This window comes from Mustelus asterias, chromosome 8 (genome assembly GCF_964213995.1).
Source record: "Mustelus asterias chromosome 8, sMusAst1.hap1.1, whole genome shotgun sequence".
Taxonomy (NCBI): domain Eukaryota; kingdom Metazoa; phylum Chordata; class Chondrichthyes; order Carcharhiniformes; family Triakidae; genus Mustelus; species Mustelus asterias.
Window position 1 is genome coordinate 98,868,700 of NC_135808.1, and position 27,558 is coordinate 98,896,257.

The 27,558-nt window shown below is 41.7% G+C and overlaps 1 protein-coding gene across 2 annotated transcripts in view; it reads left to right on the forward strand.

Moving 5' to 3' along the window:
* Positions 1-27,558, forward strand: part of osbpl9 (oxysterol binding protein-like 9) — a 212,380-nt gene that overhangs the window by 67,855 nt on the left and 116,967 nt on the right. For both annotated transcript variants that reach the window (XM_078218560.1, XM_078218561.1), the window contains exon 4: positions 18,439-18,515. In XM_078218560.1, the coding sequence (XP_078074686.1) occupies positions 18,439-18,515 (77 nt within the window). The remainder of the gene's footprint in view (positions 1-18,438; positions 18,516-27,558) is intronic.

The window sequence follows — 27,558 nt, forward strand, 5'->3', positions numbered from 1 at the left end:
ATGAGATATACCCTAGGATTCTTTGGGAGGCAAGGGATGAGATTGCAGAGCCTTTGGCTTTGATCTTTGGGTTCTCACTGTCCACGGGGATAGTGCCAGAGGACTGGAGAGTGGCGAATGTTGTTCCTCTGTTTAAGAAAGGGAATAGAAATGACCCTGGTAATTATAGGCCGGTTAGTCTTACTTCGGTGGTTGGTAAGTTGATGGAAAAGGTCCTTAGGGATGGGATTTACGACCATTTAGAAAGATGCGGATTAATCCGGGATAGTCAGCACGGATTCGTGAAGGGCAAGTCTTGCCTCACAAATTTGATAGAATTTTTTGAGGAGGTAACTAAGTGTGTTGATGAAGGTAGGGCAGTTGATGTCATATACATGGATTTTAGTAAGGCGTTCGATAAAGTCCCCCATGGTCAGCTTATGATGAAAGTAAGGATGTGTGGGATAGAGGGAAGTTTGGCCGATTGGATAGGTAACTGGCTATCTGATCGAAGACAGAGGGTGGTGGTGGATGGAAAATTTTCAGACTGGAAACCGGTTACCAGCGGAGTGCCGCAGGGATCAGTGCTTGGTCCTCTGCTGTTTGTAATTTTTATAAATGAATTGGAGGAGGGGGCTGAAGGGTGGATCAGTAAATTTGCTGATGACACCAAAATTGGAGGAGTAGTGGATGAGGTGGAGGGCTGTTGTAGGCTGTAAAGAGATATAGATAGGATGCAGAGCTGGGCTGAAAAATGGCAGATGGAGTTTAACCCTGATAAATGCGAGGTGATTCATTTTGGTAGGACAAATGTGGATTACAGGGTCAAAGGTAGGGTTCTGAAGACTGTGGAGGAACAGCGAGATCTTGGGGTTCATATCCACAGATCTCTGAAGGTTGCCACTTGAGTGGATAGGGCTGTGAAGAAGGCCTATAGTGTGTTAGCTTTTATTAACAGGGGGTTGGAGTTTAAGAGCCGTGGGGTTATGCTGCAACTGTATAGGACCTTGGTGAGACCACATTTGGAATATTGCGTGCAGTCCCGGTCACCTCACTATAAGAAGGATGTGGAGACACTGGAAAGAGTGCAGAGGAGATTTACCAGGATGCTGCCTGGTTTGGAGGGTAGGTGTTATGAGGAAAGGTTGAGGGAACTTGGGCTTTTCTCTTTTTGGAGCGGAGGAGGTTGAGAGGAGGCTTGATAGAGGTTTATAAGATGATGAGGGGGATAGATAGAGTGAACGTTCAAAGACTATTTCCTCTGGTGAATGGAGTGGTAACTAGGGGGCATAACTATAGGGTTCATGGTGGGAGATATAGGAAGGATGTCCGAGGTAGGTTCTTTACGCAGAGAGTAGTTGGGGTGTGGAATGGACTGCCTGCAGGGATAGTGGAGTCAGAAACTTTAGGAACATTTTAAGAAGCTATTGGATAGGCACATGGAGGACTTCGGGATGATAGGGAGGAAATAGCTTGATCTGGGTTTCAGACAAAGCTCGGCACAACATCGTGGGCCGAAGGGCCTGTTCTGTGCTGTACTGTTCTATGAAGCGAGCAAAATTCTTACAGGGCTCGACAGCGTGGATGCAGGAAGGATGTTTCCCCTAATGGAGGGGTCTCAGAATAAGAGGTAGGCCAGTTAGGACCAAGGTGAGGAGGAATTTCTTCAGTCAGAGGATAGTGAATCGTTGGAATTCTCTGCCTCAGAGCTGCGGAGGTTCAGTCATTCAATATGTTCAAAGCAGAGGTTTCCAATAGATTCCTAGATACCAATGTCATCAAGGGATATGGGGAGAGTGAGAAGATGGTGTTTAAGGTAGAAAATCGGCCACGATAGTGGCTGATGGTGATGACATAAATTGTGAAGCAGGCTTGAAAGGTCAAATGGCCTATTTCTGCTCCTATATGCTCATTGTAGGTAGAGGTTGCAAGTTTCCAGTGCCAATTTTTGATGTTAAAATGGGTGTGTAAGTTGTTGCAAAACATCAATTAATTTAATTAACATTCAATTAAGTGTAATGCAATTTCTACATAGTTGAGGGTTATACAGTCTTTTACCTACACCTTCGATTGGGGGATGTTGAAGGGAGTTTTCTTTTGAAGCTGTGTATAGCCAAAACCTAAGCTAAATACAAAGACTCACGAACTCAATGTCCTGATTTGAAGACGTGTCTTTATTGACCAATCGATTGAATGGAAGAATTATATTAGATGGTTCAGCACTCTACTAGGAGGTGCTGACCAACCCAATACCATTCTAAACATACAATGCTTCGGTAAGGCCAATTATACATTTCTCAGAATCTTAATTCCCACCGTTCCGGTGGGAATAATCCAGTAAACATTAATACAGTTCAGTCAATAACCATTCCTGTCACCCAACTCCAGCCAATAACAATTTACATCTTGACCTCATGGGATCTTATTTGTCCTTAATTTCAGATGCTACCTCCCTTGGTTGCCCAGCAACACAGCAAAGGTTAAAGTTAATATTCCCACAGATTCATATTCATGTCACTAAGCCAGACCCTGAGAAATTGCTCGTGCCTGGCTGCACCTGTGTTATCAGCATGACTATGTGTAGCTCTATTCATTGAGCTGGCATTGGAAGCCATTTTGTTCCCAACATCTACTGATAAAAATGTCCACATTCAACAGTCCACAGTTCTGCAAAAATGTGGCTCCCTTTTGAGTGCCTCATCCCATCAGACCTTGCTGTACCTTGTTGGCTGAAGTTTTACAAAATACACTCTAAGAAATAATACATGTTTAAGTGAGCAATACTTGTTTAATCAAACTGCCTTTTACACTGACAGTCTCTTATTAGTACATTCTTTAGTCTAAGACTCCATATCAGTATTGTGCTACTGTTTTTTATAATGTGTTTTCATTAGCCTAATTTGGCCCACTTACAACAGGAGGGAGCAGTAAATTAACAATATTGTTAATCCTATGGCAGGGTTTTCCAAACATTTCGAGCCACAGAACCCCGAGTGACCTCCCAAGAGCATCGGGGAACCCCTAATATTCTTATTATGTCGACGCCCTTTTTTTTTGCTGTTACATCCCTCATATTAACCCATGGCCAAGCAACCTCCCTTAACATTAGCTCCTGGAAGTAAAACTCACTTTCGGAGTGGGTAATCTGGTAATAATTAAGAAGTTCCCTAATTAAAAAGAAATCTTACTTGTCATTTTTAATGAGAGCGAACAGATCTGGCTCACATGCATCTCGCACGCGTGCTCGCTCTCTCTCTCTCTTGTGCACACACTCGTGCCCCCCATCCCCCACATCTCTCTTTCTCAAACACTCGCTCCCTTTTTCTCTCCCTCTCATACATTCCTTTCTGAGATCTGAATTCCCCCTCCCTCCTTTCCCAAAGACACACCACTGCTCCTTGTCACCTCTTCTGGCCGCCTGCTCCTGCCTCTCCATCCATGCTCGCTGTTAGACGCAGGCTTTTCTGCTTAGCAACAGCGAGATGGAATGAATCAAATGGGCCAATTGGAAAAAGCTTTTTCAGATCACTGATGCTCATATCACCCTATCAGCATCCAGTGCTCCAAGAGGCCTTGCTCTGATTGGCCTATTTCATTGCTGTGGTTATTTTTGAAATTGGTCTGTTGCTTCTTTCAGACTGACATCTGCAGGTTACTTGGTGGCCACCAGCTCTGCAGACCTCCTGGAAGCCATTTGGAAACCCCTACTTTATGCTGTCTGGCATTCCTCTTTTAAATGGGCCAGACTAGCTGGAGCTTCTAAAATATGTGATTAACATCCAATTGTTAGCGGAAAATGCCCATTGTAAGGCAAATTTTCTACCTGTAAGATCACTGGGGTACATAACGTAAAATGTGCAGAGTGCTGGATAAGTCAGGATAATCTACCGATTGACAATTTGTCAGTGCCTTTTTTCCTAGGTGGTGATATCATTCAGTATAGGATTCCCTTTGGCCTGAATGGACAAGTACAATTAAAGAGCGGAATTAAGAATCTACTAATGACCATGAAACCATTGTCAATAGTCGGAATAACCCATTTGCTTCACTAATGTCCGTTAGGGAAGGAAATCTGCTGCCCTTACCTGGTCTGGCCTACATGTGACTCCAGAGCTACAGCATTATGGTAGATTCTCAACTGCCCTCTGAAATGGCCTAGCAAGCCACTCAGTTCAAGGGCAACTAGGGATGGGCAGTGAATGCTGGCCAGCCAACGACTCCCATGTCCCATGAATGAATAAAATAAGTATTTTAAATATGTGACCAGAGAACCCATACCCTGCCTAAAGCTGACTCCACAGGAGGATATATAAATTGTATAAGTGTAAAACACTAAAAAGAGAGAAAGTCACAGCTAACATCAGAACTGCAGCTGTAGTCTGCTGCGAGAAAGAGCCATTTTCCACCTTTGCTGAAACAGAAGACTGTTTGCCAGATGTGGTCACTTTGTTGTAATTATTTTCTCCTTGTAACTCAGAGTTACTTAATACTGGATGTTGTTTGGGAAAAGGGGTGCTTCAGAGATCAGGAAAACTTAGGTAGTTTTGGGGACAAAGGGATAGGCTGATGTAAAATGATGTGTATAGCAATCAGTATCCTTAAATGGCGTAAGTATTATAGCCATTCTTGAAGTGTATTTTTTTTTCTTTTAATAAATATTCTTAATTAATTCTTCATACAATGACTGGACTGTTTCCTTACTGGATTGAACATCGTTCCTCACATAATACCAAAAATAACACACATACGTCACTATGAACTGGTGTTCCAAGTTACCCTTCTGGGTCTTGGGATGCCTTCTCATTTGAAATCAGTGTGGTTTGTTACGAGAGAGATGCACAAGAGAACACAATATAGCACTTGGGACATCCGGTGAGGCAAGATAAGTTTTTAAATGGGATAGAGGAAATCAAATTAAAAATAGTGAAATAATGGAAATCAATATTTGGAATGATTATTTTGGGAAGGGTAATTTGATGAGTCACGTGACAGCGTTAGATGGTCCCTGAAATAATTTTTCTTGTGACGAATTATAATATATCGGTAAAACAGGAATCTTAATTTTTTTTTGGGTGTGTACATAAATTGATGTTCGATCCTTTAATGTAACATAATTTGTATTGGACTTTTCATAGATTGAAACTCATATTTACATTAAATTTCTGTCTCTGCTGTTTTGACATTATTTCATTTAAATAAACTATGGACATACAAGAAGCCTGTAGAGGAAGTTAAACCCCAACGTGCGAATTTGGTGATGAAGGGAAAAGGCAATTTGGCTGTTTCTGTCTCTTTGCATTGCATGTGAATGTAAGTAGCCAATTACGCAGGTATCTTTGCTATTTGTTTGGCTGATGCTGGGTGGAATTGCACTCTGCACTTAACTTTCTATTTGAGATTGGAAATGTAGTTTTGCTGTACAAATGGTAATAATTGCTGGTGCAGTTCTTGAGACCTCACATAGAATTGCATAGATATTGCACCATAGAGATAGGTCATTTGACCTGACTGGTCTATACCAGTGTCCATTCAATTTCCTTCCAACCCACTTTATCTAAAGCTACCAGCATATCCTTCTAATTCTTTCTCCCTCATGTAGTTATCTAGCTTTCCTTTAAATACATCAATGCCACTTGCCTCAGGGGATAGAACTGAACAATTCAACAACCAGCTGATCAGAACCCAGTTGTTAATGGAAGTGGACAATTAAACAACTCACTGAAGGAGGAGGTTCCACAAATATCCCTATCCTCAATGATGAGGAGCCCAGCATTACAGTGCAAAGATAAGGCTGAAGCATTTGCAACAATCTTCAGGCAGAAGTGCAAAGTAGGTGATTCATTTGGGCACCTCCTGAGATCCCCAGCATCACAGTTGCCAGTCTTCAGCCAATTCGATTCACTCCACGTTATAACAAGAAACAGCTGAAAACACTGAATACTGCAAAGGCTATGGGTCCTGATAATATTCCGTCAATAATACCAAAGACTTGTGCTCCTTTGTACAAAAGGAGCAAGTGATAATACCAAAGCCAAGCTTTTCCAATACAGCTACAACACTGGCATCTAACCAGCAATTTGGAAAATTGCTCAGGTATGTCCTATACACACAAAGCAGACAAATCCAACCTAGCCAATTACTGACCCACCAGCCTACTCTCGATCATCAGTAAAGTGATGGGAGGCGTCATCAACAGTGCCATAAAGTTGCACTTACTCAGCAATAATCTGTTCACAGACATTCATTTTGGGTTCCACTAAGGCGATCAGTTCCTGATCTCATCACAACATTGGTCCAAATATAGATAGGAAAGCTGAACTTCGGGGCAGCTTTGATTGAGTGTGGCATCAAGGAGTCATCAGAAAACTAGAGTCGATGGGAATTGGGGGAAAACTCTGCTGGTTGAATCATACCTAGCACAAAGGAAGATGGTTGTTAAAAGTCAGTCTTCTCAGTTCCAGGAGACCCACTGCAGGAGTTGCTCAGGGTGGTGTCCTAGGCCCAAGCATCTTCAGCTGCTTCATCTATTACCTTCCTTCCACCATAAGGTCAAAAGTGGGAATGTTCGCTGATGTTGTGGCTCCTAAGATACTGAAACAATCCATATTCAATGCCTAGACAATACCCAAGCTTGAGCTGACAAGTGGCAAATAACATTCACACCACATAAGTCCAGACATTGACCCACGAATCTAATCATCGTCCCTTGACATTCAATGGCATTGCCATCACTGGAAGCCCTACTATGAACATCCTGGGGGGGTTACCATTGATCAGAAACCGAACTGGACTAGCTAGATAATACCATGGCTACACGAGCAGATAGCCAAGTTCCGCACGCATGAGGACGGCCTAAACTGGGATGTTGGATTTATGTCTCATTATCAGTAACCCCCACAGCTTGCCTCCTGGACTTGCGGGCTGTCCTGTCTGGAGACAATACACATCTCTTTAACCTGTGCTTAATGCTCCCTCCACCCACATTGTCTGTATCTTTAAGATCTGGCTGGTTGTAGGGATTCGCATTCTAATCAGTATTCTGCAACTTGATTTTGTGTCTCTGTGCCCTGTTTGAGAGCACATTTCCACTCCATCTGATGAAGGAGCAGCGCTCCGAAAGCTAATGGTATTTGCTACCAAATAAACCTGTTGGACTTTAACCTGGTGTTGTTAAAACTCTTACTGTGTACACGAGCAGGTCAGAGAATAGTAATCCTATGGTGCGTAACACACCACTTAACTCCCCCAAAACCTGTCCACAATCTACAAGGCACAAGTCCAGAGTGTGATGGAATACTCTCCCTTTGCCTGGATCAGTGCAGCTCCAACAACATTTAAGAAACTTGACACCATCCAGGACAAAGCAAATTGCTTGATTTGCACACCTTCCACAAGCATTCACACACTTCACCACCATGCACAGTGGCAGCAATGTGTACTATCTACAAGATGCACTGTGGGAACTCATCAATACTTCTTAGACAGCACCTTCCAAACACTACCCATCTTGAAGGACAAGGGCAGCAGACACATGGGAACACCACCACCTGGAGGTTCCCCTCCAAGCCACACACTATCCTGACTTGGAAATATATCACTGTTCCTTCACTGTCGGTGGGTCAAAATCCTGGAACTCCTTCCTAGCAGTACTGTGAATCTACCTACACCTCACGGACTGCAGCGCCCACATCCCAAGAATAAATTTGAAAAAAAACCTGATTTTGTTTGTTTTATTTTTGAGGTCTATTGATTCTAACAATAGCATCCTGTTGAACTTCTCATTTTGGTTTTTCAAAAGGTGTCTTTTTTGTCCGATCTGTATCTGATGAGAATGATATTACATCAGTTTGAATCATAAGGGGATGCTGCTACGTGGAAAGGGATAACTTAACCAGAATGTGCCTTTATTTAAAAGAAACATAATCCAGTGGAATATCTGTTGTAATAAAAGTTGGTTTTTCTCGGGTAACAGTATTATTTTTTTTTGGTGTTCCCAACTTAGTCTTTAAGATGTTGCATTAAAATTACAAGTGGTAGAAAAAGTTCAATAGCAGGTAGAGGATCTTTATTAAAATGGACAAATTTAATGACAAATGTTACATTAAACAGATTTATTCTAAAATAATAGAATTTACAGATGATCCTAATCTATTGGATCAGTTGTTTTAGCCAATCTGAACATTTTTCGTTTTCCAAATGCTCATCTTCACTTTTATACATAAATATCTGGAATTGAATTTTAGTTTATTGCACAAAGAGGCCAGTTGGCCCACCATGGCTGTGTGATGTTACTGTGCCTTTAAGAAATGTATTTTTATAATTTTCCTTGTAAGGGGTATGTTTAAAATTCAGCTCTGTTTATATGATACCAATTTGTCTGCAAACCAGGCAGTTCCATGCTGAGAATGCAGAAGAATAATTGGTTTTGGATAATGGCGTGTTTGTTTTATTCAATGTTAATGAATTTTTTGTTTAATTTGGTTTCTCCCCTGGGGTTTCAGAGTGGGAATTTGATTAAGTTGATTGACAGCGGCAGAGCTTGCAAGGAAAACACCGTTTTTAAAAAAGATTCTTAAACAGCCAGTTTTCTGCCTTATCCTGAAAGAAACAGGTGTCTGTCTCTCTTTAGAAATGTTCAAAGGCTCTAGGACTGTTAACAAGGGCAGCATGGTGGCATAGTGGTTAGCACTGTTGCCTCACTGCACCAGGGAGCCGGGTTCGATTGCCGGCTTGGGTCACTGTGGAGTCTGCATGTTCTCCCCAAAACTAATGCCAAAATAGAAAAACTGTTGGGGTCTAATTGGGTTTCATAACATTCTTTGGGGTTTCTGCTCTGGTAGACTAATACGTGTGCCAGCTGAAAAATGAGTCACCCAGCCTAATCCCACTTTCCAGCATTTGGTCCACAGCTTTGCAGGCTTTTGCACTTCAGATGCATATCTAGACACCTTTTTAAATAAGTTCAAGGTTTCTGCCCCTACTACCTTCCAGACAGTGAGTTCCAGACCCCCACAACCCACTGTATGAAAATAATTTCTCATCTCTCCTAGTAGTGAGTTCTGCAGAACACCACTGGAAATAGCCATGTGGGATCTTGCCTTGCTAAAATCCATGGAGACCATATCAGCTGCACTAATCTCCTCATTCCTGCTTGTTACTTCCTCAAAATATTCAATTAAATTAGTCAAACACAATTTCCCTTAATTAATCCATGCTGACTGTCCTTAATTAATCTGTGCCTTAGTGAGATTTTCCTGTTCCTCTGATGAACTGGCCTGTAATTATTCAGTCTATCACTTGCTCCTTTTGTACAAAGGTACAATGTTGGGAAACTTCCATTCCTCGGCACCGCACCTGTATCCAGTGTTGGAAGATTATGGTCAGACCCTCCACTATTTCCTCCCTAGCTTCTCTTATCAGGCTGGGGTATGTTTCATCCAACCCTGGTAATTTATCCATTGACAAATTCTTAATTCTTCCTTTCCCTTTATTTATCACATCCAATATTTCACACGTCTCCTCAACTGCAATATCTACATTGTCTCCCTCTTGTGAAGACAGATGCAAAACCTTCATTAGAAAAATACCCACATTCTCCATTTCCAAGAAGCTTACCTTTTTGGCTGTGTATGGGTGCTACTCTTTCTTCAGTTATCCTCTTATTCTTATCATAATTCATTGATAAATCATCTTCAGGTTTTCATTGATTTTGCTTCCCTAATTTCCTTTTCGATTTCATCCCTCTACTTTCTATACTCCTCTTGGCTATATAATGCTGTTTTACTCAACAAGAGACAGGTGGTACAATTTGAAAAATAAGCCTAAAAATTATTTATGATGAAGTAAATTTTTGGCCTGTTATTTTGGTACAGTTACTAATTGCTCCTATATATGTAATTCATTTCCATTTCATCTTGGTGTATTAAAAAAATTTCCATTTGTGTTCAGAATACCATATAACAAAAAGAGTGTATTTATTCAATTACTATAAGTTACAGCATTTGATAGCACAACTTGCATTTACACAGAGCTTTTTGTATAAAACATTCCATGACAGGAGTGGAATCAGATCAAATTTGTCCTAGGCTAAAGTATTGCACATGATTGGCTGATATGCAAGTTTTCCAAAAAAATGAGAAGGGAAGACAACCAATGGTTTGAATATAAAGAGAAAGCCCTTCACCAACAGAAAATGACCTATCACAGGAGCAAGGATGTCTCGCTTCAAAATAACCTTAACAATTAGACTTAATGGTGAGATCCAGACAATTCACTTTAGGTTCTTGCAGTTTGAAGAGCAATTACATTTATGTTAGGTTTTCCCTTTCTAGCCAATTACATTTTAATTGATTTGAGGCTTTACTTAATAGCAGTGTTGCTATGGCCTTAAAAGAACATCTGAATAATATGTTGTGCATAAAATGCGATCATGGTTCCTTTACTTATGGTTTATTTTGAACCTCTGCACAGGATTTCCATTCTTAAATGGCACATAGATGTGTAAAGAAAGAGCAGAAGGCATTGATTTAAATCGATTCAAAATGAATTTAAACAATAAGAATAGGAGCTTCTTTATTCAGTGGCAGATGTTTGGAATAATCTGCCAGAAGGAGAAGATCCAAGCCATTGGAATCGTTTAGTACAATGTATTCAGTGGGGCCTCTGAGTTTTTTTTTGCCTGTTTTCCTTGTGTATTTTGCAACCACTAACTAAGTTAAAACATTCAAATGATTGATTATCTACATTCTTAATCACAAGATCCACATGTGACCTGTTGGCAGACTGACTGGGGAGTGAACCTTGTCTTTTTGTGTAGAAACAAACAAAAGCGTATTTCAAATGGTGAAATGCAGGAGAGTATTTCAAGCTTTTGAGTTACTTACTTAGTTTTTAAGTTAATGAAAGCATCAACATGGAAATATGAGCAGAAGAGACAAGCCAAACCATGAGCACTAAATATTGAATAATTTTCAACTGGCCACTGGAACATAAAATTGGCTTTTGTAGGTTGAAAATTGCCTCTATTATATATTGGTCTGTAATTTGCAGCAATAATAATAGTAACGCTATCAGTGTTCACTATTGAGGAATAAATTGGACAGTAACCTCTGGCACTTGCACATGCAGGCAAAAATGGAAATCTGGAAATTGCTATCCAATTTGCTCCGCAAGATTCTCTACACAAGTATTTCACTGAGGCACATTGCATTCAAACACACGAAAGGCATGAAGCTGCAATAACTTACCCAACAAGATGCCCACAAAATACACCAGAGAAAGCTGGGACTTGTGTGTTCAAGTGTAACGGAGTAATAAATCTTAATTGCTGACAGATAATCTATTTGGCCCTGAAAATTAAGTTTTGGAAATGTGGAGATCTATTCCTGAAGAACTTAGTTATTGTTGGAGAAGTTAAATTTAAAAGTTCAAATGAAACCTATTTTTGATCATCTTCCTATGTGACTTTGACCTTTCTTAATTCAGTCTTTATTTCCTTTGCTTTATTTTATTTTTTGTACATGATTTTAACTTCCATTTCCTGCTTCAGACTCTGCAGCTGGAATTTTACAGGGTTGTGATAGTCCTGTCCACTGGCTGGAGTGTTGTGGGGAGAGCCCTGTCTTGGCCAGTCATGTAAGCCCTGTCTGGACTTTAAGGTCTTTGGGCAATTAACTGCATGTAGCTGGAGCTTCAGCTCCTTCAGGAAGGATATCCCACTCTTAAGAGCTGCTGATTCAGAGGAATGGCAGCTCTTCTCACAGTAGCGTTGCCGGGTCCGCAGTAGCACTGCTGGAACTGCAGCTGGTCAGCCAGCATGGAGGAGGCCCTGGAATCCAGGTGAGTTTATAGAGCTTGTCAGGCAGGCCCAGTGAGGGGTGGGTTGACAATGAGGGCAAGGGCAGATGGCTTTCAGCATTGGCTTCAGGAAGGCCTCTGTCTGCAAGCTCACATGAAGGCTGCCAACATATACCTGCCTTGCCATGTAGCAAAATGCCCGCCTGCTGTTGGTAAGTTATCAGTGGTAGTAGGCAGAGGCCCTTAAATGGCCTCATAAAGGACCTCGATTGACCTAAGGGTGAGAGGGCCATCACCATTACCACCCCAGGTAAACCACCTTTAACTACCCTTAACGTGTTATAAGGTAATATTGAATGGATTCTGCTTTGATTCCTTGCTGTGAGGGGGGAAAATAAATCACAAAAAGATCTCAACATTCAAAACAAAAGTTAGCTTTTACATTGCATCTTTCACAACTTTAGGGTGTACTTGTAATCACTGTTTTAAATGTAGGAAATGCAGCAGGCAATTTGCACATGTCAAGCTCCTGTGAACGACAATGTGATAATGACCAGATGATCTTTTTGCCGATATTGGTTGAGGAATAAATATTGGTCACCACTGAGATGCTCCAGACTGGGCCTCCGTTTTAATGTCTCATCTGAATGATGACACTTTTGACAATGCACTTTAGTACTTGGCTGTAGTGCCAGCCTTGATTAATTTCTCACGCCTTTGGAGTGGGACTTGAAAACACAATCTTCTAGCTCAGAAGTGAATGTGTTATCAACTGAGCCATGACTCACACTTAAAAGAAAAATGCATAACTGGAAAACAAGCTGGAGTTATATTAAAGAGAAAATGCTAGAAATACTCAGCACTTCAGGCAGCATATGGGGTAAGAGCAACTGCGTTAATTTTTCAGGTCAGTGACTTTTCTTTAGATTTTCAGCGCAAACAGTATTTTGCTTGTGAAGCAAGCCTGAATAGTTGACTGTTACTATGGTTACAGCTTAATAACTGTAGAAGTTATCTTAGTTGGGCGGCATGGTGGCACTGCTGCCTCAAAGTGCCAGGGACCTGTGTTCAATTTCGGCCTCAGGTGATTGTCTTGTGTGGAGTTTGCACGTTCTTCCCCGTGTCTGTGTGGGTTTCCTCCAGGTGCTCTGGTTTTCTCCCACATTCCAAAATGTGTGTGTTAGGTTGATTTGACCATGCTAAATTGTGTTAGAATAGAATCATAGAACCCCTACAGTGCAGAAGAAGGCCATTCGACCCATCAAGCCTGCACTGACAACAATCCCACCCAAACCCTATCCCTGTAACCCCACTTATTTACCCTGTTAATCCCCCTGACACTCTGGGACAATATAGCATGGCCAATCCACCTCTTTGGAGCAAACTCCACACAGTCACCCAAGGCTGGAATTGAACCTGGGTCCCTGGTGGGCTGTGAGGCAGCAGTGCTAACCACTGTGCCGCCCATTAGTAGTTAGGATTTTAAAAAATTATTTCTTGCATTTTGTTATTTGTGTTGGCATTTTGAGATTCTGTTCTGCAATACATTGCAGTATTTTCGTAAACATTTGAAATGCTGTGTCAATGATGTATTGGGAAATGTAATGTTGCAAAATAAATGTCTGCATTGAAGAACTAATAATTGATGTAATCGCTGTAATTTTATTCAGTACTTGATCTATAGCTGAATAGGTGAAAATAATTTTGTCCATGTATAAATTGAGCCAGCATGCAGTAACCACCGTATATTTTATTTTTGAACACCTAAAATACTTTTGCCAAAAAGTATTTTTTAAAAGTAGTTGGTTATAACAGCCCGAATTATAGTGAATTTGCCATAGTTTGAATCCACGTTTGGTGTCAGATAAACCAAAATTCAAACTGGGGTTTCACTAATAGCTGCCAGTTTGCATTTGTTATAAACTTCTTCAGCTATTTGATATTAAAAGTGGCTCGGCTTAGAACATAGAACAGTACAGCACAGAACAGGCCCTTCGGCCCACGATGTTGTGCCGAGCTTTATCTGAAACCAAGATCAAGCTATCCCACTCCCTATCATCCTGGTGTGCTCCATGTGCCTATCCAATAACCGCTTAAATGTTCCTAAAGTGTCTGACTCCACTATCACTGCAGGCAGTCCATTCCACACCCCAACCACTCTCTGCGTAAAGAACCTACCTCTGATATCCTTCCTATATCTCCCACCATGAACCCTATAGTTATGCCCCTTTGTAATAGCTCCATCCACCCGAGGAAATAGTCTTTGAACGTTTACTCTATCTATCCCCTTCATCATTTTATAAACCTCTATTAAGTCTCCCCTCAGCCTCCTCCGCTCCAGAGAGAACAGCCCTAGCTCCCTCAACCTTTCCTCATAAGACCTACCCTCCAAACCAGGCAGCATCCTGGTAAATCTCCTCTGCACTCTTTCCAGCGCTTCCACATCCTTCTTATAGTGAGGTGACCGGAACTGCACACAATATTCCAAATGTGGTCTCGCCAAGGTCCTGTACAGTTGCAGCATAACCCAACGGCTCTTAAATTCCAACCCCCTGTTAATAAAAGCTAACACACTACAGGCCTTCTTCACAGCTCTATCCACTTTAGAGATCTGTGGATATGGACCCCAAGATCTCTCTGTTCCTCCACAGTCTTCAGAACCCTACCTTTGATCCTGTAATCCACATTTAAATTAGTCCTACCAAAATGAATCACCTCACATTTATCAGGGTTAAACTCCATCTGCCATTTTTCAGCCCAGCTTTGCATCCTATCTATATCTCTTTGCAGCCCACAACAACCCTCCACCTCATCCACTACTCCACCAATCTTGGTGTCATCGGCAAATTTACTGATCCACCCTTCAGCCCCCTCCTCTAAGTCATTAATAAAAATCACAAAGAACAGAGGACCAAGCACTGATCCCTGTGGCACTCCGCTAGCAACCTGCCTCCAATCCGAAAATTTTCCATCCACCACCACCCTCTGTCTTCGATCCGATAGCCAGTTACCTATCCAATCGGCCAACTTTCCCTCTATCCCACACCTCCTTACTTTCATCATAAGCCGACCATGGGGGACCTTATCAAACGCCATACTAAAATCCATGTATATGACATCAACTGCCCTACCTTCATCAACACACTTAGTTACCTCCTCAAAAAAATTTACAGAATTAAAATTATGTTTTTATCTTTGGGTGAATCCAAATTGTGTTTAAACCAAGGCCCTATCGATCTAACAGTGGACTTCTGCTGGTGCAGAGGCCAATATGTAACCCTCAAACAATATCAAATTATCTTTTGCTGTTTTGCGATTTTGTTGTGCTCAAATGAATAAGTTTCTGTGTTCTTCTACATTACAACAAGGAACAAGTCAGTAATATTTAATTGGCACTTTAGGACATCCTGAGTGTGAGATCTTTAATTGGTGCAGATGTTCTTAAACTCTGCTTTAGAGAGTATATTGGAGAGAATTTGAAGAATACGTGCTTGTATACTAGAGATTATTGGATGCCACTGTTGGGAATTTGAAGTGGAGATGCCGGCGTTGGACTGGAATAAGCACAGTAAGAAGTCTCTCAACACCAGGTTAAAGTCCAACTGGTTTATTTGGCAGCACTAGCTTTCGGAGCCTCAAGCTCCTTCTTCAGGTGAATGAGGACTTGTGTTCACAAACGGGGCATATAAAGACACAAACTCAATTTACAAGATGATGGTTGGAATGCGAGTCTTTGCAGGTAATCAAGTCTTAAAGGTACAGACAATGTGAGTGGAGAGAGCGTTAAACACAGGTTAAAGAAAGATGTGTATTGTCTCCAGACAGGACAGTTAGTGAGATTTTGCAAGCCTAGGCAAGTCGTGGGGGTTACGGATAGTGTGACATGAACCCAAGATCCCGGTTGAGGCCATCCTCATGTATGCGGAACTTGGCTATCAGTTTCTGCTCAGCGATTCTGCGTTGTCATGAAAGCCGCCTTGGGAGAACACTTACCCGAAGATCAGAGGCTGAATGCCCGTGACTGCTGAAGTGTTCCCCAACTGGAAGTAAACACTCCCTGCCTGGTGATTGTTGAGCTGTGTTCATTCATTCATTGTCGTAGCATCTGCATGGTCTCCCCAATGTACCATGCCTCGGGACATCCTTTCCTGCAGCGTAGTTGTCACACGACAACGCAAAATCGCTGAGCAGAAACTGATAGCCAAGTTCTACCCGCATGAGGACGGCCTCAACCGGGATCTTGGGTTCATGTCACACTATCTGTAACCCCCACGACTTGCTTGGGCTTGCAAAATCTCACTAACTGTCCTGTCTGGAGACAATACACATCTCTTTAACCTGTGTTTAACCCTCTCTCCGCTCACATTGTCTATTCCTTTAAGACTTGATTACCTGTAAAGACTCGCATTCCAACCATTATCTTGTAAATTGAGTTTGTGTCTTTATATACCCTGTTTGTGATCACAAGTCCTCACTCACCTGAAGAAGGCGCTTGAGGATCCGAAAGCTAGTGCTGTCAAATAAACCTGTTGGACTTTAACCTGGTGTTGTGCGACTTCTTGCTGGGAATTTGAAGAGCAGGCAGTGTGCAAATATAAATTGTAAATATTGGATGGTTTTTTTAGACTTGTTCTCTAAAGTGCCTAGTTAATGCAGTGTATGTATTTTAAACCATGTCACTGAAATTGTTTCCAGTAATCCACCTTCATTTTTTTTAGACCTCTTCTATGTTGCTCAAGATACAGGATCAATGGAGCAGATGCCAAGCTTTTATTGGCATAGTTAGAACAAATGATCAAACCTTGGTTCAAGAAACGTTTAGGGGAGGTGGATTGAGTTCCATTGAGTAGTGATGAGATGGTTGGAGGCTTTGTTGCCAGTAGTGGAACTAAGTGATGGCAGATGCACTGGTCAGAGTTGGGGGATGCAGAAGTGGACAAAAGGCCCTGGGAGGTTTGTAGAAGTTGGGCAAGCTGAGGCTCTGAAAGGATTATGTCGATGGAGATTTTAAATTCACTACACTAAGTCAACAATGATGGTGGTGATGGGAGGGTTTGGTGTGAAATAGGAGATAGACATTGAAATTTTGGACATGGTGTTGGGCTTTATGGGAGTTAAACCTAACAAGCAAGGAGATGTTTACAGGAAATCACTCTAAAGATAATAAAGAAATGGGTTTAGGGTGTTATGACCAGGAGGGAAGGATGAAGTGGCTCCCTTCTATTCAACCTCCTTGGTTGGTCACAACAAAGGCCTAAGTTTCTTTCACGAGGATAGCTTTTCTGAATCCAAATGTATGGTGACTGTGTGAAGTTTGCACGTTCTCCCCGTGTCTGCATGAGTTTCCTCCCACAGTCCAAAGATGATGTGTGTGCGCGTGCGCCCCCCCCCCCCCCCCCCCAATGGATGTGTAGATTAGGGGGATTAGCAGGATAAATGTGTGGAGTTACAGGGAAAGAGATAGGCCTGGGTAAGATGTTCTGTTGGCGAATTGGTGCAGACTCAATGGGCCAAATGGCCTCCTTCTGCACTGTAGGGATTCTATAACTTAACTATTTATGAAGTGGGCAATAAGGAGCCAATCAAACAAGGTTTTCTTGAGTTAAAGAAAGGGCAAATTTAATAACCTGAGGGGAAAAATTTAAAATATGATGACTCACACGCACATACCAGAAATAAGGGAAGCTGCAGCCCAATAAAAAAGTTAAAAGAATATATGGTTAAATGCTCTTTGATTTTCCTTGAGGTGTAGATTTTAAACATTGTAGACAATTTAGGATAGCTGGTTTCTTGGATGCAGTCGGATGTAGAAGATGCTGCAATTACTAATGAGATCTCAATTTGCTGGTAGGTTTCTGATAGCTGACTTCTCGCACTTTTGTTCCGAAAGAGAGAGACGGCGAGAGTGTAGCTTTTTGGCCTTTTTTTCCCTGCTGAAAACTTCCTCGATAACTCCGTGTCACTTGCAGTCTCTCTGCAGTGCAGTAGCTGTTGACTGCCCTGTTCTCCTTTTGCCCATTATGTATTTCCAAGGGCTTTTGGGTGGGTCTGTTTGCAGCAGCCATTGTTTCAATATCCAGTACTTTGCATTTTAATGCATCTGAGACAACGATGAGTATTGATGAATCTTTGAATGATAGGAAATGGCCCTCTCTTCACATTCCCACGAAGGTGTCTTGTTTACAATATCACTTCCTCCTTGGAAGGTGGCCTTTCATTTTTAAGTAGTTTATTCTGTCTCTCATTTCAAATGGGCCTGGGTAAGATGCTCTTTCAGAGAGTTGGTGTGGACTCGATGGGCCAAATGGATTCCTTCTGCACTGTTCTATGGTTCAATGAAGATGCTTGGATGACACATGGGATATGGAGTTTGAAGCACAGTAGGTCTGAAAGTGGCAATCCTTCACTTGGCTCATGCAAGGTCATTGCTAAATGATTTGGGATGCATTTGGATGTAAGATCTGTTGGGGAAATTTCATCAACCTGGATTAGATTTTCCAGGGAAAAATGAACTGCTGCCAAGGACAAACCTGTAGCAGACTCGAATTACAAATGGACTGAATTGAAGATAAAATAATTAATACAACTATAATCCTATTGTCTCCATTGGTTCAATTAAAGTTTTAACAAAATTTCACTCTTTTTTTTTGCATGTTTTCACAGCCCGGGATGCTGATGAGAGAGAGCAGTGGATTCATGCATTAGAGGAAACCATTCTCCGCCACACTCTGCAGCTTAGGGTAAGTTCCTTGTATTGGGTTGTAAAATTGCATCATCTCTGTGGGTATTCATTTCTGTAATATTTTGAGTGAAGTTATGCTGTGGAAGTTGTTTAAAAGCAATGTGGTGTTGAAAATGAGTGCTTGTGCATCAACAACTAATTGCTCTTGTAATAGAGTATTGTGATGAATGAGAGCTCTGACTTTTGAGTGTATCACTGTAGATTGATACTTGGAGTCAAATGACAAAATTCATGCGAGTTGCTTTGGAGGGAGAAGCTTATTGTGCTCCTCCTGTTGGACAGCTTTGAGCCTGAGGATTTAAAAAAAAATGACTGGGATTTCTAATTGAGGGAAGAAAAGCCAAACGCTGCCTTGTTGCCAAAGGCAGTCACTCTCACCTCGCCTCTGGAGTTCAGCTCTTTTTTTTTGTCCATGTTTGAACCAAGGCTGTAATGAGGTCAGAAGCTGAGTGACCCTGCTGGGACCTGAACTGAGCATCAGTGATCAGTTTATTACTGAATAACTGCCAGCAAAAACCTGTAATGCTTCACTGTAATGCTTCAGTGTTGCAGTTCAGTTTTTTCTTTTCTGCCGTCAACACTCAAACATGTCATCCAAGAGTCATTTTGGCCTCAATATTTATGGGGAAGCTGGGAGAGAGCATTGTACATGTTAGCAGCTGGGAAACCTGGAAGTATTAGGAAGGCAGAGGAATCTGTTGAAATTGAACATCAAGAACTCATTAGGATGTTTTTTAACACTGTTTTCCACTCCCCACCTGCCAACCGTGGCAGCTGGCCACATTGAATGTTGTGAAAGAGTTTTGCATTTGGAGCTACAGATACCCAAGATAGGCAGTCAACTATTTGTAAGTAGTTTTAAAGAAGCAACAGTTTAGAAATGCTGCATTAATCAATTAATTAGGCAGAACAGGTATGCAACCCGTGACACTTGGAGCGTTTACTGATCTGATCCCAGAGGACTCTGCTGTCTGTTCGAAGTGTTAGGAAACACTTCCCTTGGTCTTCATCTTCCAGCTGAAGAAGGTGGCTGACTGATGAGCACTGCCCCCCTCACCAACACTCCCCCCTAACCCTGAGAACTTTGTTAATATACCTCTTTTTTCTGGGAAATTCTGACCAGTGGATACAAGACCCAAAATGTCAGGATGGTTACCACCTCCCCTGTTCATCACCCTGCTCAAGGTCAGGTTTTTAGTTGACATCATGCTGAGGGTCATTTCCTAACCCTTTCTAAACACTTGCATAGATAAGTAGGTGCACAAGATGCCATCCTCCTAACTTGGGAATTTCAACACGGCAACCTGAACCAAGTGACCCTGACCTTTCCAGATGCTATTTAGAATCCAAAGAGATAATCAATGCTGTTGAGCTAATCTCATAGAAGTTTTATACTATGCCAAAAATAGCAGTTTACTTAAAAACCTTGGTCGGCTGCCAGATGGGAATGCTTGTTGTAGGAAGCAATTAACTGACTAGTGAGGTTGGTCCCTGGCTATTGAGGAGATTGGGCTTTAATGTGTAAGCAGAAGCTTGTACCATGCAATGAGGATAGAGGGAGTGATCACAGGTGTTGTAAGGGGAAGGGGAGCTTCAACTGCCCTAGGAGGGAGACACGGAGAAACTGGAATTTGGGGAGATCACAGCACATTGGGTTTCAACCCCTTGTGGGGGCTGGCAATGGTTAACGGTTTCAAAACCTCAGACAATGTTGAGTCATTTAAATCATTTCCTTTTCTTGACCAGAGTTGTGTTAACCTTGGCTCCGTGATATCCTCTTCAGTCAGAAGGTTGTGGGCTTAAACATCACTCCAGAGACTTGAGAGCATTATTTAGGCTGAAATGTGCAATACTGAATAAATGTTGCATTAGAGGTTGTGCCATTTTTCAGATAGGACATTCAACCGAAGCCGTATCTACCCTCTCGGGTGGATGTAAAAGATCCTGTGGCATTATTCCAAGAAAGATAAAGGCGTTCTCCTAATGCCCTGCCCATATTGATCCCTCAATCAACAACACTAAAACACATTATTTGGTCATTTATCTTATTGCTGTTTGTAGTTCCTGGGTGTGTGCAAATTGGTTGCTGCCTTTCCCTTCATTACAAGAGTTTCTGAACTTCAAATGTTCTTTATTGGCTGTAGAGTGCTTTTTGATGTTATGAAAGGTGCAATATACTTTTTCCATGCAAGATCTTGTTCTGAGGTGGTGGTTCTTCCATCATGTTTATACAACTAGGAAATTTCTTGTTTTATGTGCCCAGCTACGTGTTTAGATTCTTGGATGGTGCATTTTTAATATATTTTCTTAAAGCAGTTCTGTGAAAGCTTTTGAAATTTGCTTGTTTTCTATTGAACTTTGATCTTGGAAAGTCATTGAACTACAATTGTGACTGGTGCCCATGTATGGGCTTTCTTTGTGTTTTTTGGTTGACTAAGGCCGGAATTCTCCAACCCCTCCCGTGGCCGGGATTATCCAGTCCTGTTGCTGTGTATGGAGATTTGGCTGAGCGCCAAAATTCTCTTCCTGTTGGCCGTGGGAATGGGCCATGCGAGACCAGAGAATTCCGACCTAAGTTCCAGTCACGGGTGGCGATGATGGCTGCCAGCTTTCAATGCATGATTGAATCTCTTGGATATTTTCTATTCTGTTGACAAGTATTTGCATAGGCATAAAACTTGCTTTTAGGCTCAGCAAAAATGATTGTTGTCACCATTTCATTAAGGCAGTCTTCCAAGTAAGAAAGATGTCCCTCAACCTAGACATGGAGAGGATATTTTTTCTTGTAGGGTAATCTAGAACAAGAGGTTATGTCAGTGGTAGCAGATTTAAAACACAAACTCAAACAATATTTTCATTTCTAAGATCTGTTACTGACTTAATGCAATTAAGTTGGATGTTAAGGACCCATGGTATTTCTTCAATAAAAGGTCCTTATCTAGTCCTCTGAAATATTAGAGAATATCTTTGCTCTTCAGTAACACATTCTGTTGCTATTTCTGCAGCTGTGTCAGAGAATGATTAATTATTTATGATGACAGAACGAAGGTAAAATCGATCAGGAAATGCTTGCACCATCAACTGCCGGTTTGTATCTGATCCAAATGTTTGAGGGCTCAGTTTTTATACTGTGGCATATGACAGGACATGTGGTGAAATTGCAAAAACTTTTAATGTTTAGTGCATAACTTTGAACGGATTATCCATGTCTTTTCTGACCCATTTTGTCTTATTCGTTCCTGGGATGTGAGCATTGCTGTTGCCCATTCCTAATTGCCCTTGAAGATGGTAGTGAACCTCATTGAACCACCACAGTCCATGTAGTGTAAATACACTACAGTGCTGTTAGGAAGAGTTACAGGTTTTGATCCAGTGACAGTGTATGAGGAGTGGTCAAGTTAATATGGTATGTGATTTGGAGGGGAACCTGGAAGTGATGATGTTCCCATGTGTCTGATGCTTTTATTCTTCTAGATGTTGAAGGTTGTGGGTTTGGAAAGTTGTTCAAGGAATCTTGGCAAGTTGTTGCAATGCGTAGTTCTATGGTACACACTTTACCACAGTGTGCTGGTGGTGGAGTGAATGTTTAAGGTTTAGTATGTATCTAGTGAGTAAGTACCAATTAATGTGTTTAATGTATACTTTGGTGGAATTGGACATGTTGTTTTTTCTGCTATCCTTAGCATTTTGATAGGCTGAATTCTGTATTTTATATTTGAAAAAAGCGGAGTCAAATTTTGGGTCTGTTGTATTGGATCCCAATTTTCAAATTTATATTGTTTTGTTTTAGGTCAGATTGGGTCACTTTTTTGTTTATTTTGGGCTCCATAAAGTACCTTCATAGAACATAGAACAGTACAGAACAGAACAGGCCCTTCGGCCCACGATGTTGTGCCGAGCTTTATCTGAAACCAAGATCAAGCTATCCCACTCCCTATCATCCTGGTGTGCTCCATGTGCCTATCCAATAACCGCTTAAGTGTTCCTAAAGTGTCTGACTCCACTATCACTGCAGGCAGTCCATTCCACGCCCCAACCACTCTCTGCGTAAAGAACCTACCTCTGATATCCTTCCTATATCTCCCACCATGAACCCTATAGTTATGCCCCCTTGTAATAGCTCCATCCACCCGAGGAAATAGTCTTTGAACGTTCATTCTATCTATCCCCTTCATCATTTTATAAACCTCTATTAAGTCTCCCCTCAGCCTCCTCCGCTCCAGAGAGAACAGCCCTAGCTCCCTCAACCTTTCCTCATATTTTATGAAATTGTAGATATAGCTATCACGTTCATATTTTGAGGCCGCTGTATGGTTAACGAATATGTTCTTTCGCGTGTAGTTCAATTTGAATGTATATTTCCATACTTAATTCATGCATTCACTTCATCTGATTGCTTGGTGCCTATGGTGGGATGTATGCTCCTTCTGCTGGGTACAATGCTGGTCGGGGATATTTATTTTGTCTCTGGTTTATAGGATTAGTTAGGGTGGGGTGAGCAATGTGCCGAGGTGCTAGTATGTGTTGTGGGTCTCCCAAAGAAACTCCAGATGTTTTTCCCAATCCCAGGTGGGAACCAAACATCGCTTGATTTGATTGGCAGATATCTCTCCAGTTTCAGTCACGTGTGGGCAACAGAGGGGATTTCATATTCTTGCAGCTGGTAATGAGAGTTGTGTTAACCTTATTGTGGATTGACTTTTTCAGTCCAGTGTACAAGCCCAAAAGGCACTTAGCTGGGTCTTCTGGATTTGAAAATTGTTATATTCCTAATAATATCTTAAAACGCTATCCAGAATAGCTGGATGTAGGGGCATTACCAGAATATATGAAGGAAAGTGTACTTATGATTTGAACTTGGCATGTGTAAAAACCCACTGTTTGGAATTTTATCATCCTGCCCGCTACGGGAATCGGAGCAGGCGAGGGGCAGACCATGTCTGTTGCCCTTGGGTGGGATTTTCTGGTTTCGTGGTGAGTGTGGCTCGAAAATCCTACCCACTATGTCCAATGTATGGTTTGAATTGGCTTATTCCATTTTGCTGCAAGGGATGATGTTTAGGTTCTAGCTCCATCTGTTTTTACATTCTTCTTCCCTTATCTGTTAGCTTAAATCACATTCGTAGACTTTCTTTTCTGTCTTTAGTCATTCAGTAAGGTAGAAAGGTTGGAGATGCATGTGCAATAAGTTACTGTGGAGTGTGGGAGTAGTTCCGAGGGGGTTGGAATTGCTGAAGACAGCAGAGTATTTTGGGGTTGTGGAATGCTTCATCTGGGGTTAATAATATTGATCATTGTTAAGACCTTGGGTCTGCCACAATACATGGTGTCTCCTCAAATTCTGAGATGTCGCCCAATTCCTTTCGTGGTCTGACTGCCTGCATTTTTACAGACATTGTCTTCCACTACCTTGTATCTGCTAATGCAAAACACAAGAATATAGTAGCTTTTGTGATCTGAATCTTGAGTTAGTTCAGTTCTTAAAACCGATTTACAGTATTCCACAGTAAAGAAATACAAGACTACAGAACGTCATTGAGAATCCTTAAACAACATATTCTGCATTTAAAACCTCTCAACTGTTGCTGGATTGACAATTTTTTTGATCATTTCTAGTCTTTGAAGAGGGGGCTTTTAATAATGAGAAGATAACAGAACCAGAAAGTCTACGGGGGAGGTGGTGGAAGGCTATTGACAGGGATTAGGTTTGGGAAGAAGACTGTTGGCAGGAATTAACATTGGGTGTTTGATTTGAAGGCTGTCAACAGGATCACTAGAGTCTATCGGCTGGGATATGGGTGAAGGCTGTTAAAAGGAATTGGGAGCAAGGTAAGGATGTATGTAGACATTGATAGGGAGGGTGAGGCGCCTGTGGCCACAATCAGTGGGAGTGCGCAGGATACATTGGGAGGTTGTCAAAGAGAGGGAGGGGTATTCTAGCTCAACGGAATCCCGAGATGACTTTGTAAACCCTGGAGGAGCAATCCTTTCTTTTGCATTTCATAAGGAAACTTGGAATAAACTATAAAGCTTGCCTTTAGACCTCTTTTTGCCCGAGACCCAGTTCCCAGCAGGCTTGCCTGTCAAAGAGGCCGACACTGTTTCTCCCAGACTTTAAGGTTAAAATTGCAGATTGGTTCTGATGACAACAATGTTTCTGAGGATAAGACTTTGCAGTACCTTCTCAGTAACTTTAGGAGAAATGTTTATACTCCAAACATTTCATATATTTTCAGTGCTAGTTGGAAGGATTAACTGAGGAAAGAGGCCAATAACCATGAGTACGTAGACTTAAAGTACTTGATAGGAGAATTAGAGGGAAGTTGAATAACTTTCCATCCAGGGGGTGGTTGGTGCCTGGAACTTACTACCTGAAAGTTTGATAGAGACAGAAGCAGTAAACAAAACGCTTGGAAAGGATGCCCCATAAAACTGGTTTGGCCTCTGCTGGAGTATTGCATTCAGTTCTGGGCACCACACTTCAGGAAGAACGTGAAGATGTTAGAGAGGGTGTAGAAAAAAAATCATGAAAATGATTCCAGGGATGAGGAGCTTCAGTTACATAGATAAATTGGAGAACCTGAGATTGTTGTCCTTGGAGAAGAGAGGATTGAGAGGAGATTTGATGGAAGGATTCAAAATCATGTGGGGTGTGGACAGAATATATTGAGAGAAACTGTTCTAATTGGTGAAAGAGTCGAGAACCAGAGGTTACAGGTTTAATTTAATTGACAAAAGAAACAATGACACCATAAGACACAGGAGTAGAATTAGGCCACTTGACCCATCGAGTCTGCTCATGGCTGATATTTTTCTCATCCCCATTCTCCTGCCTTTTCCCCCATAACCCCTGATCCCCTTATTAATCAAGAACCTATCTATCATGAGGAAAATATTTTTACACAGTGAATGTTTAGGATTTGGAATGCACCGCTTGAGTGTGTTTGAGCAGATTTAATCATGGTATTCAGAAGGGAATTGGATTGTTATCGGAAAAGGATTCACTTGCAGGCTGCAGCGAAAAGGCAGGTAAGTGGGCCTAGGTGAATTCCTTCTGTGCTGCGTGCATTGTGTGATTCTCTGATACCACTTGAGATGCTGTCACCTACAGGGCTATGGACCAAGAACTGGAAGATGAAATAGATGGCTCTTTGTGGACTAACGCAAACACAATGAGCTGAATGGCTTCCTTGTGTGTCATAGCCATAACTCTTATGTTTTATTGTTAGTATGTTCATCAATCCAGTAGCTAACTCTAGTTCGAAACTGCATCAGGATTGAGTCCTGTAGCATACTTTGTCATGATAATGAGCTTCTTAACAGAGCTTGTTGAGGACTGTAAACCAATTTGAATCACATCCTGTGGCTGTTCCCATGCATTCATGTGATCATTACAGCAACAACTATGCATATTTACATAACACCTTTTAATGTAGTAAACATCACCAAGCATTTTATAGGAGCATGATCAAATAGTTTTGCACTAAACCATGCAGTTAAAATCAAGGTTGAACAAAAGGCCAAACTCGGAAACTTCAGAGGGTTGTAAGGCTTGAGATTGCAGGGTGAGGAGGAATGGGGGCTAAAGCCATAGAGGGATTTGAAAATAAGGAACAGAATTTAAGTTTGTAGTGTTGCCAGACTGGGAGCTAATAAGATCAGTGAACAAATGGGACATGGTGCAAGTTAGGATATGGTTAAGAAGAGTTTTGGATGCGCTTAAGTTAATGGAAGATTGAAAGTGGCCCGAAGACCATTTGAATTGTGAAGTCTAGAGGTAACAAAGGCATGGATGAGGATTTCTGCAGGGGAAGAATGGATAAGATGGTTAAACAGATTAATTTACTGAGAAAAGAATTGTAATGGGTAGAGTTCAATATTATGTGGGGGGGGGGGGGGGGCGGTTATCGCGCAACCTGCCGTGTGCTACACAGCGGGAGGTCTGCCTTAGCTGGCAGCAGAATCTTCTGGTCCCGCCATTATCAATGGAGTTTCCTATTGAATGTACCTCATGTCACCGTGAAATCTGGGGCGAGGGTGCGCCATTGGTGGGACTAGAAGATCCTGCAGGAATAAATGGCCAGAAAGTCCCAACCCATAACTATCCACTACAAAAGAATCCAAGCTTCTTTCTTGGGGTGGAATGCTCCCATTATAAGATGAGTGCTGTGGTGGGGCAGGATTGTGGAGTGCTTCCGTTGTGGTGGCTGGTGGGAAAACACACCAAATCTTCCAGCCTGACCTCATTAATTATGCACATGGGTGTTTTGCGTCATGTTCACTGGCGGAGGAGGCCTGGCTGACACATTGTTGTCCTTGGAGAAGAGAAGATTGAGAGGAGATTTGATGGAGGGATTCAAAATCATGTGGGGTGTGGACAAACTATATCAAGAGAAACTGTCCTAACTGGTGGAAGGATCGAGAACCAGAGGGCACAGGTTTAAGTTAATTGACAAAAGAACCAGAGGGCACAGGTTTAAGTTAATTGACAAAAGAAACAATGGCAACATGAGGAAAACATTTTTGCACAGTGAATGTTTAGGGTCTGGAATGCACCACTTGAGAGTGTGTTTGAACGGATTTAATCATGGCATTCAGAAGGGAATTGGATTGTCATGTCCGGGTGCCATTTTAAAAAGACAGTCAACATCACTGACCCACCACTGAAGAAAGAAGATGAACCTCCTGAGAACGAAGATGGATCTCCAGGAACATTCTGAGGCTGGAAGATGAACCTCCTTTAGGGCACCTAATCTGGAAGGTCCACTTGCAGATGCTCCCCCGATCCACTGCGGTGGTGTTTCAGGGTCCAGGTTGCAAGAGGCCTCCTTCCTGAACTCCAGAGGACTCCAGAGGTATTGTTCAGATGAGTTCCAATATCTGCATGTTATTATGTTTCATTTCTGTTTCAATTATTGCAGTTTTAAGATAGATTGTGTAGCAGGGTAATTGTGAAATCACGAGCAATAGGAGAGATAGGACAGGGGTTAGAGCCTGCGATTCACTGATATAGATTTCTAAAATAGAGTATTGATCGGGAT